The sequence below is a fragment of the Phlebotomus argentipes genome, unplaced genomic scaffold, assembly GCF_947086385.1.
Source record: "Phlebotomus argentipes unplaced genomic scaffold, Phlebotomus argentipes genome assembly contig_5, whole genome shotgun sequence".
NCBI classification, from domain to species: Eukaryota; Metazoa; Arthropoda; class Insecta; order Diptera; family Psychodidae; genus Phlebotomus; species Phlebotomus argentipes.
The window spans coordinates 5,605,273-5,616,994 of NW_026776165.1; the positions used below are offsets into that span (position 1 = coordinate 5,605,273).

The window sequence follows — 11,722 nt, forward strand, 5'->3', positions numbered from 1 at the left end:
GTGATAATTTCAATGCTTGAGGAAATTCCATGGCGTCATTCCAGAAAATCTCTGCATTTCTGACATCTTTCAGAATATTTTGCATCGAAAGAAAAATCCCAGGAAAATTCTCTATTCTCACTATGAATGTGAAGATGTCACTGAGTTTAGAGCTATTTTATAATGTATATTTATTAATATCAATTCACTCTGTTTGATGGTGAAAAAAGATTTTTTCAAGGATTTTTTTTATTCCTTGGAAAAAATCGAACAGTTCATGTGAAAATTTGCAGCAAGGATTTTGTCAAGAAATGCGTTTTTCTTTCACTCTCAAAAGCAATTTCCTAATAATCCCTGTTTTCTGTTGGAAAGCAAACTTTCCATGGCGAGATTTCTGTTTGTAGATTAAAGTTCAACAATTTGAGTTTTTCTCCATTTTCTACTCACTTATTTTTATGCTGAAGTGTTTGGAAAAAAAAAGCAGCGCTTCTTCACATATTTATGGATTAATCTCACTTGTCAATTTGGTGATGTTGTCGCGAAACATGTGACGAGGAGTTATATTGAAATAGAACAACGCCAAAGTTAACGTGGCATCGCAAGAATGCATAAATGAAGGGAGAAATCTTTTCTCCTTCGGACACACTTTCTCAGAAGCGCCGTCAATCAATTGGCTGGAAAATGAACGCAAATTTTGATTGATGGAACCTCTTTTGGAGTCCATTGGAATGTCCCTTTGAATAAATCAACCAATTTTGTCCATTTTCCTCGTCAAATCATCGAAGCTTTTCCAATATATTGAGCGACAAATTCTGACGAAAGAATGAAATAAACAGATAAATAGCTATATGGAAAATGGGCAAAGCCGCAGTGCTTGAAAAAATATTATTTCAAGTCACAAGGGAGTTTTGCTTGTTTATTCACCATTTCATGGGGAAAAATCTCGATAATTAATTTTTTTTATATCTCTATATCTTTAGCGCAATTTCCTCCTGACAAAATTAATTCCAAAGATTCTAATCTCAGCAAACTAAACTAACAGTCGTGAAAACTTGAAGTGCAGCCAAATGAAAGTCTATTTGCAAGATTTTGCATTGGAAAATTAGATAAAATGCGAATTGACTAAAAGTTGCATGTGTTGTCTGGCGATTTGTAGTTGAAATACTTATAAGGAATTGAAGAAGACAACATAAGTTTTATTTGCTTGATAATATGATTAACATTTGAGAAAATCACTTGGCAACTATATGGAAAAAAGAAATGTAACAGTGAAGAATTGAATAGAAATAATAGAAAAAAAGATTAATTAACATGTAAAATTGCACGAAAAAAAATAAAAATTTAATATTTTCGGCAAAATATTTCAATAAATTTAATTATATTTAAATATTCTCTTCATATTTCAATAAAATTTAGATTCAAATAGAATAAAAGTCACAAAATTTATCACAAGTTGAATAAAAAAAACACATAAATTTAAAGTAAGAGGCAAAAATAGCAATAAATTCAAGAAATAATTGAATAATCACAAAGTTAATCTCAAATTGAGACTGAATTTCCTCTTGGCAAAACTTTTTAATCCTGTATTAAATAAAATTATTACTTAAATTATTTCAGCCTGTATTAGTTCCTCGTGAGCCAATTTTTGTAAATATTCTTTGCTTCTGCTTCGAAGTCTTCAAACCCAACCGTATTTATTGATCCTCATTCTTCAGCGGAATTTAATTGAAATTTATGCGTAGCGGTAAAATTTATGATTTTCCAATAGCCGCCAATGTGACGGTACATCATTCTGCAATTTTTAATGGCCATGTTTGGCCTCGCGACCACTGAGGTTGATTATTTATTATCCATTGGCCGTAGTGTTAAAATTTGATTTCTCACTTCAAATTGGCCGACGCGTCGTTTAATAAAATATCAATTGTAACATTTTCATCATCGTGAAAAGTGTCATTTGGCGAATTTATTGATTAAAAGAATATCGCACGATTTTTTTGCATAATTTGTGCATTCCTGTGAACAATGAATGAAATTCAGAGGGATGATTTTTTTGCCTCTCCCGTCTTAAGAGAGATTTTGGCGAAAGCCAAGGATGTGGCGACAAAAAAACAGCGCTTTGGCGCTCAGAGTAAATAAAACGACAATAATTTTCTAAAGACACTGAAGAGGAGAGAATAAAATTTACAGCAATATTGTTGGAGAAGAGAATCCGCGCCAGGATGTGCTATAAACTTCCTGTGTTGCTGCTTTTTTCGCCGCTGCTCTATTTATATTATCATGATTATCTTGCTCATGACTACGAAATTCACTGGGTGATTTTTATTTTGAAAGTCAATATTGGTGAATTAATGATTTCAAGCAGTTTTCCATCCTCATGATCACGAAATTTCCTCACATTTTCTCATTTATACACCATTGAAAAAATGCCCATTAAATTCCTATCCAGAGAAATTATGTCTTTCACTCCACTTGCCACTGAATTCCTGATTTACACCGCGACGGGCGTCTCAAGAGTGGCTCATCGAGATGCTCCTCGATGGGCATCGGATAACCAACTGAAAGTGTTGCGTCCGCGACAGAATCCATCAGCCACTGAAGTGATCCAAGAGCACACATCAGGGAGACAAGGAGGCGACCACAGGAGCTGCCGGAATGCGTGCGCGCGCAAACATGTGCCGGATTGTTGACATTCCAGGCGCTTTCCAGTCGCTTTCGCGCCAAAAGTTGCACTAAACACACTAACCGGCCATTGATTTCCCGTCAGCTGCATAATTACTTCCCACACAGAGTCCCGTGAGTCCCTTTTGGCACACAGGATATTGCCAATCAAGTTACTCTTGGTCAATTATGACTCTCTATTTCCACATTATCGCGCTCAACTGGTCAAAGTTCATAATTTCAGCTCCCCAAGATTCATTCTGGTCTCTCAAATTGATAATCGATTATGATTAATGACACTTGTTCAGCAATTAAATGCATTAAAGATTAGGAGGAATCTCTTCGTGATGGATTAAGTTTCTCTCACTCCCTTCAGAGCGATTGTAAATTGCATATTCATCAGAGTCCATCACGGGCATGAAGAGTTGTCTAATTAAAATATTTCCAGGCCATTGTGAGGTTTGAGTGTTCACGAAAGTATGCTAAAATGGATTTGAATATCCATTTTGGATCCACTCTAAAAGCTCTTGTTTGTCAAATGTCAATTTTCACACAAAATTTTAATAAATTCCCAGTGTGAAGAAGGAGAATTCGGCGAATGTCATTAGATATACACTTTATTGCCGCTCAAGAAGCCTCAAAATACAAGACACAATTGGACTAAATAAATGGGATTTTAACATCCCGCGAACAGGTTTATCAGACGCTCGTGTGATTTTTGTGACTTTCCCTTGCATTTTAAGAAGAGTCATAAATGTCATTTCAATGGCAGACTTTTTTCTTTCATTTTCTATGGAATCTCTGTCAGGAGAATCAAGAATACAAAACGCGTCATCAGTGGCAAAGAGGAGCTCAATGGGAGCACATCTTAAGCAAGATTCACTATTGCAAAAGCTTTTGTGGGAAAAATGTGGTCAATTTTCATTGTATTTCTCGCCTTTTCTGGAAAATCCTTGTCTGGAAGTGAGTTCAGAGCGTCCAATCGGCCTCACATTATTATCCTGATGGCCGATGACATGGGCTTCAATGATGTGAGCTTTAGAAGGACATCGAGAATTCACACGCCAAATATCGATGCTTTGGCATATCAAGGATTGATCCTCAATAAACACTATGTTCCATACACTTGCACTCCTTCGAGGGCAGCTCTGCTCAGTGGATTGAATCCAGTTCACACTGGATTGCAGAACTTTGTAATTGACTCGTGTCAGCCACAAGGACTTCCCCTGGATATCATCCTTTTGCCTCAGTATCTCAAAGAAGTCGGCTACAGAACACACCTTGTAGGAAAATGGCACGTGGGACATTCAAGAAAGGCTTTCACACCAACTGAGAGAGGCTTCGACAGCTTCTTCGGATTCTACACCGGAGCTTTTGACTACTTCGACCACACAGATCGAGCTTCAGGCTCCACTATAGTCAGAGGGTATGTCTATTCGCTCCAATCATGCTTATAACATAACACACAAGATAATTCATTGCAGATATGACTTTAGGAGGAACGAAGAAGTGACTTATGAAGGCCATGGACAATACTCAACGTATCTCTTCACCAATGAGTCATTGAGGATAATAAGGGAGCACAATCCCAAAGAATCACTCTTCCTAATGGTTACTTACAATGCTCCTCATGCATCAGACGGAGATGTGCCGCTGGAAGCGCCACAGGAAGAGATTGATAAGATCACTTACATAAGTGATCCTAATCTGAGAATCCACGCTGCAATGGTGAATGTTCTGGACACAGGCATTGGCCAAGTGATAAGAGAACTCAGTCGGAAGAATATGCTAAGAAATTCTGTGATTCTCTTCTATTCGGACAATGGAGCTCCTGTTGCAGGATTGTACACAACAGGAGGATCAAATTATCCACTAAGAGGGGTAAGTTTACCCTTAAATACTTCATAAAACTCCATAATTAGACTCAGAATTGTGTTCTTGCAGCAAAAACACAGTCCTTGGGAAGGAGGAATTAGAGTTCCTGCGATCATTTGGAGTCCAGCAATGAAAATTCGCCATGGCGTGTCTAATCAATTGATTCACAACACTGATTGGTTGCCAACATTCTTAGCTTTGGCTGGAATTCGACCCAGAAGTAAACTTGATGGATTCAACATGTGGCCGACATTGGCGAAGGGTTTTTCAAGTCCAAGAGATGAAGTGATTCACAACATTGATCCCATTGACCAAATGGTCTCTGTATATTACAGAGGATGGAAGTACATTAATGGAACGATTAACAGTCAATACGACACTTGGTTGAGTTCTTCATCCAATGGCAAGGATGAATTCGGGGTGAAATACACAGAAAGTGTAATGAAAAGCGTTGCGTGGAAAGCTCTGACACCGTTTGCCACGCAATTCGTCACCAGCAAGACCATTAGAAGGATTAGAAAGTTGACAGAAATCTATTGCCAACCTAGAATACCTTATGCAACTGAATGCAAACCTCTAGAAGCGCCTTGTTTGTTCAAGATCACAGAAGATCCTTGTGAAATGAACAACTTGGCTCAAGTTTATCCATTTCAAACTTACGTTATGCAAATTATGGTCAAGAAATGGTCCAGTAGAGTCGTGTATCCAATCAACCAACCCAGTGATTTCGCTGGCTGCGATCCTAGAAATCACAATGGAACCTTCACTTGGTGGCTTGACTTTCCGCAAGAAAGTCAGAAAGTGATATAGAAATATGAGATTTTCAGCAATTGTATGGCCTTTTCTAGAGGGAAAAATTAAAAAGTTACATATTGATAAGAAAGCATGCGTATTATTCTTTATGGACTACAGACACGACGTATTAAATTACGCATAATAACTCGACGAACAGGTTTCTCGATTCTCGAGAGATTTTGGGCAAGAATTTTTGCGACTTTCGCTTGCATTTCGCCAACCGGCTTAAGAGTCAATGGCACACTTTTTCATAATTGCATTTTCGGTCTCAGACTGGGTCTCGGTGAGAATAAAGAAAAGGAAATATCAGTCGCCGGAAGAAGTTCAACCACATCACATCTTAAAACATTTTCTCATGTGAATTGCTGTAATAATGTGTGCTACTTTAATTCTTGTGGCCTTCATTGGAGGATTTGTGGTTCAATCAAGTGCTGAAAGTGAAAGCAAGGATCCAAATAGACCTCACATCATTATCCTGATGGCCGATGACATGGGCTTCAACGACGTGAGCTTTAGAAAGGCTTCATGGATCATCACGCCCAATATCGATGCTTTGGGCTATCAAGGATTGATCTTAAATAGACATTACGTTCCTTACTTGTGCACTCCTTCGAGGGCAGCTCTGCTGACCGGAATTAATCCAGTTCATACAGGAATGCAATCTGGAGTTTTAAATTCGTGTGAACCACTTGGTCTTCCACTTGACCTCACTCTTCTGCCTCAATACCTCAAAGAGGCGGGATATAAGACACATTTGGTGGGAAAGTGGCATTTGGGACACTCAAGAAAGGCTTTCACCCCAAATCAGAGAGGCTTCGACAGCTTCTTCGGATTCTATACAGGCGCCATTGATTATTTCGATCACACGGATGAAGCTTCAGGATCTAGAGAACTTAATGTGAGAGGGTAAGTTTATTCTCCTTTATATTGTTTAACCCTTTAATAAATACTCATTTTATTGGCAGATATGACTTTAGGAGAAACGAAGAAGTGACCTATGAAGGATTTGGACAATACGCAACTTATCTCTTCACCAATGAATCCTTGAGAATCATTGGTGATCATAATCCTAAGAAACCACTCTTCTTGATGGCGACTTACAATGCTCCTCATGCTGCGGATGGAAATGAGCTTTTGCAAGCGCCCCAGGACGAAATCGACAAGATTAATTACATCAGCGATCCCAATTTGAGGACTTTCGCTGCCATGATGAACGTCATGGACAGAGGAATTGGGCAGATCATCAAGGAACTCAGTCAGAAGGACATGCTAAAGAACTCTGTGATTCTCTTCTATTCAGACAACGGAGCTCCTGTTGAAGGTCTTTATGTAAATGAAGGCTCAAACTATCCTTTAAGAGGGGTGAGTGTTAATATTTAAAAGCTTTCCTACATAAAGTAATGAATTTCATTTTAACAGCAAAAGAGCAGTCCTTGGGAAGGCGCCTTTAGAACTCCTACAGTCATCTGGAGTTCTGCAATTACATTTCGTCACAGTGTTTCAAACAGATTGATTCACAATAGTGATTGGTTGCCAACATTCTTAGCTTTGGCTGGAATTCGACCCAGAAGTAATGTCGATGGATTCAACATGTGGCCTTCGATTTCAAAGAACTTGCCCAGTCCAAGAGATGAAGTGATTCACAATATTGATCCCAACGAAGGACTTGTTTCTGTATATTACAAGGGATGGAAGTACATCAGCGGAACGACTAATAGAGGACGATATGACACGTGGTATGGCAGTCCGTCGTATCGGAAAAATGAGTATGGAGTAAAATACACAGAAAGTGTAATGCGAAGCGATACGTGGAAAGCTCTGTCTCCGTTCGCAAGGAAAGGTATAACCAGCAAAACAATTGAGAACATAAGAAAGATGACAGAAATTAATTGCCAACCCAAAATACCTTTTGCGATTGCTTGTGAACCTCTGAAAGCGCCTTGTTTGTTCAAAATCATCGACGATCCTTGCGAATTGAACAATCTAGCATCGATTTATCCTTTCCAAATGTATCTTATGCAGATCCTTGTTAAGAAATGGTCCGCTAAAGTTTTGTATCCAATCAATCAACCCAGTGATTTTGCTGGTTGTGATCCCAGAAAGTACAATGGAACCTTTACTTGGTGGCTAGACGTTGAACAAGATAGACAGAATGTGATAAGCCTTTAAGTTTTGTTAGCGAATCTTTTTTCCTGGAGAATTATAAAAAAAAATAAAGTCTTGATTAATGATTTAAAGCGTTTTTTTTAATGAAACCAAGAATGATACATAATATTACAAACATTTCTTTAAATAATCCGAAATGAAATTATTAATTCGTCACGAACGGGTTTCTCGATTCTCGAGCGATATTGGGCCAGAATTTTTGCGGATTTCGCTTGCATTTTGCCAACAGGTCAAAAAGCCAATGACACTTTTTTTCATACATTTTCAATTTTTGTATCAAAGAGAAACGAAAACGAAGAAGACACGTCAGTCGCCAGAAGAAACTCAACCACATCACATCTTAAACATTACTAAGTGAATCCTGCTGAAAATGTGTTATTGTTTTATATTATTTCTCTTAATTGGAAGATTCGTAGTTCAATCAAGTGCTGAAAGGGCTGAAAGTGAAAGCAAGGATCCAAATAAACCCCACATCATAATCCTGATGGCCGATGACATGGGCTTCAACGATGTGAGCTTTAGAAAGACTTCTCAAGTTTACACACCTAATATCGACGCTTTGGGCTATCAAGGATTGATCTTAAATAGACATTACGTTCCTTACTTGTGCACTCCTTCGAGGGCAGCTCTGCTGACCGGAATTAATCCAGTTCATACAGGAATGCAATCCAGGGTTATAGAATCATGTAGTCCTCATGGTCTTCCGCTTGACCTCACTCTCCTGCCTCAGTACCTCAAAGAGGCGGGATATAAGACACATTTGGTGGGAAAGTGGCATTTGGGACACTCTAAAAAGGCTTTCACTCCAAATCAGAGAGGCTTCGACAGCTTCTTCGGATTCTACACCGGAGCCATTGATTACTTTGACCACACAGATGGAGCTTCAGGATCTGGAGCTCTTAATGTGAGAGGGTAAGCTTATTCTCCTTGATATTGTTTAAGCCTTTTATAATTACTCTTTTTATTTATAGATATGACTTTAGGAGAAACGAAGAAGTGACCTATGAAGGATTTGGACAATACGCAACTTATCTCTTCACAAATGAATCCTTGAAAATCATTGGCGATCATAATCCGAAGAAACCGCTTTTCCTGGTAGCAACTTACAATGCTCCACACGCTGCGGACGGTCCTGTGCTTTTGGAAGCGCCCCAGGACGAAATCGACAAGATTAATTACATCAGTGATCCCAATTTGAGGACTTTCGCTGCCATGATGAACGTCATGGACAGAGGAATTGGGCAGATCATCAAGAAACTCAGTCACAAGGATATGCTAAAGAACTCTGTGATTCTCTTCTATTCAGACAATGGATCACCAATTGAAGGTCTTTATGTAAATGAAGGCTCAAACTATCCTATAAGAGGTGTAAGTCTTTCGCATACTTTGTTAGCTATAAAATAAAGTGTTGTTTTTGTGTTTTTAGCAAAAATATGGTCCTTGGGAAGGAGGAATTCGAGTCCCAGCGATCATTTGGAGCCCAGCAATGAAATATCGTCACGGTGTTTCAAACAAATTGTTTCACAACACTGATTGGTTGCCAACATTCTTAGCTTTGGCTGGAATTCGACCCAGAAGTAATGTCGATGGATTCAACATGTGGCCTTCGATTTCAAAGAACTTGCCCAGTCCAAGAGATGAAATGATTCACAATATTGATCCCATTGACCATTTCGTCTCTGTATATTACAGAGGATGGAAGTACATCAATGGAACGACTTTCAGTGAATTCGACACTTGGTTGAGTTCTTCATCCAATGGCAAGGATGAATTCGGGGTGAAATACACAGAAAGTGTAATGAAAAGCGATACGTGGAAAGCTCTGTCTCCGTTCGCTAGAAAAACCATCACCGATAAAACCATAAGAAAGATCAGGAAGATGACAGAAATTAATTGTCAACCCAAAATACCTTTTGCGATTGCTTGTGAACCTCTAAAAGCGCCGTGTTTGTTCAAAATCATTGACGATCCTTGCGAATTGAACAATCTGGCATCGATTTATCCTTTCCAAATGTATCTTATGCAGATCCTTGTTAAGAAATGGTCTAGTAGAGTCGTGTATCCAATCAATCTACCCAGAGATTTTGCTGGTTGCGATCCCAGAAAGTACAATGGAACCTTTACTTGGTGGCTTGACTTAGAACAAAGACAGTAAGAAAACTTTGTAACCTATAAAAGATTTCTTCATTTGATCTTATCTGAAAATATAGAAACACAAAATTCATTAAGAAGAACAGGTTTGTTTAATTTAGAGTGATGTTGATTTGTATCGGAAATTTTTAAAACTTTCGCTTCTATTTCATGAATATACAATATATTATTCTAAAACACAGTTTTCTGACATACTTTTAGCCGAATTCTTTTGACTTTAGCAAAAGAAAGCAGAAATTGTATTAGTCTGGAGACGAAGCTCAGTGAGATCACATCTTAATCAGTTTTAGTGTGAATTTTTGGAACAAAATGTGTGCTACTTTAATTCTTGTGGCCTTCATTGGAGGATTTATACTTCAATCAAGTGCTGAAATGGCTGAAAGTGAAAGCAAGGATCCAAATAAACCCCACATCATTATCCTGATGGCTGATGACATGGGCTTCAACGATGTGAGCTTCAGGAAGACTTCTCAAGTTTACACACCTAATATCGATGCTTTGGGCTATCAAGGATTGATTTTAAATAGACATTATGTGCCTCACATGTGCACTCCTTCGAGAGCAGCCTTGCTCACGGGAATTAATCCAGTTCATACAGGAATGCAGCATTATGTCATAAGATCTTGTGAGCCATACGGACTTCCGCTTGACCTCATTCTCCTGCCTCAGTATCTCAAAAAGGCGGGATACAAAACCCACCTTGTCGGAAAGTGGCACTTGGGCAACGCAAAAAAGGCTTTCATCCCCACTGAAAGGGGCTTCGACAGCTTCTTCGGATTCTATACAGGCGCCATTGAATATTATAACCACACGGATGGAGCTTCAGGATCTGCAGTTACAGAAACTGGAGCTCTCAGTGTGAGAGGGTAAATTTAATCTCTATACCTTTGATCCCTACAATAAGTACCCATTTGATTTGCAGATATGACTTTAGGAGAAACGAAGAAGTGACCTATGAAGGATTTGGACAATACGCAACTTATCTCTTCACAAATGAATCCTTGAAAATCATTGGCGATCATAATCCGAAGAAACCGCTTTTCCTGGTAGCAACTTACAATGCTCCACACGCTGCGGACGGTCCTGTGCTTTTGGAAGCGCCCCAGGACGAAATCGATAAGATTAATTACATCAGTGATCCCAATTTGAGGACTTTCGCTGCCATGATGAACATCATGGACAGAGGAATTGGGCAGATCATCAAGAAACTCAGTCACAAGGATATGCTAAAGAACTCTGTGATTCTCTTCTATTCAGACAATGGATCACCAATTGAAGGTCTTTATGCTAATGAAGGTTCAAACTATCCTTTAAGAGGTGTAAGTAATTCTAACACTTTTGTGAGCTATAAAATAAGGTGTTGTTTTTGTGTCTGTAGCAAAAAAGCAGTCCTTGGGAAGGAGGAATTCGAGTCCCAGCAATCATTTGGAGTCCAGCAATGAAATATCGTCACGGAGTATCAAGTAAATTGATCCATAACACTGATTGGTTGCCAACATTCTTAGCCTTGGCTGGAATTCGACCGAAAAGTAATGTCGATGGATTCAACATGTGGCCGACATTGACGAAGAATTTGCCCAGTCCAAGAGATGAAATGATTCACAATATTGATCCTATTGATCAATTCGTCTCTGTATATTACAGAGGATGGAAGTACATCAATGGAACGACTGATGGCGGACAATATGATGGTTGGTTGAGTCCTTCCTCGAATTGTAAGGATCAGTTTGGAGTGAAATACACAGAAAGTGTAATGAAAAGCGATACGTGGAAAGCTCTGTCTCCGTTCGCCAGAAAAACCATCACCAGTAAGACAATAAGAAGGATCAGGAAGATGACTGAAGTTTACTGTCCAGCCAAAATACCTTATTCTGGGGTCTGTGAGCCTTTGAAAGCGCCGTGTTTGTTCAAAATCACTGATGATCCTTGTGAAATGAACAACTTGGCTCAAGTCTACCCATTCCGTACTTATCTTATGCAGATCTTAGTTAAGAAATGGTCTGCTAACGTCGTGTATCCCATCAATCAGCCCAGTGATTTTGCTGGCTGCGATCCTAGAAAGCACAATGGAACCTTCACTTGGTGGCTTGATTAATAA

At 38.9% G+C, this 11,722-nt stretch overlaps 2 protein-coding genes across 2 annotated transcripts; both read left to right on the top strand.

Moving 5' to 3' along the window:
- Window positions 1-3,545: 3,545 nt before the first annotated feature.
- On the top strand, window positions 3,546-5,322 carry LOC132255866 (arylsulfatase J-like). Its single transcript, XM_059752037.1, has 3 exons — window positions 3,546-4,063; window positions 4,122-4,518; window positions 4,582-5,322. The coding sequence occupies exons 1-3, from the start codon at window positions 3,546-3,548 to the stop codon at window positions 5,320-5,322; spliced, it is 1,656 nt and encodes a 551-aa protein (XP_059608020.1).
- Window positions 5,323-9,933: 4,611 nt separating this feature from the next.
- LOC132255867 (arylsulfatase B-like) lies at window positions 9,934-11,719 on the top strand. The gene is made up of 3 exons (XM_059752038.1): window positions 9,934-10,490; window positions 10,547-10,943; window positions 11,003-11,719. Exons 1-3 carry the CDS (start codon window positions 9,934-9,936, stop codon window positions 11,717-11,719), a joined length of 1,671 nt encoding a protein of 556 aa, XP_059608021.1.
- The last annotated feature ends 3 nt before the right edge of the window (window positions 11,720-11,722 follow it).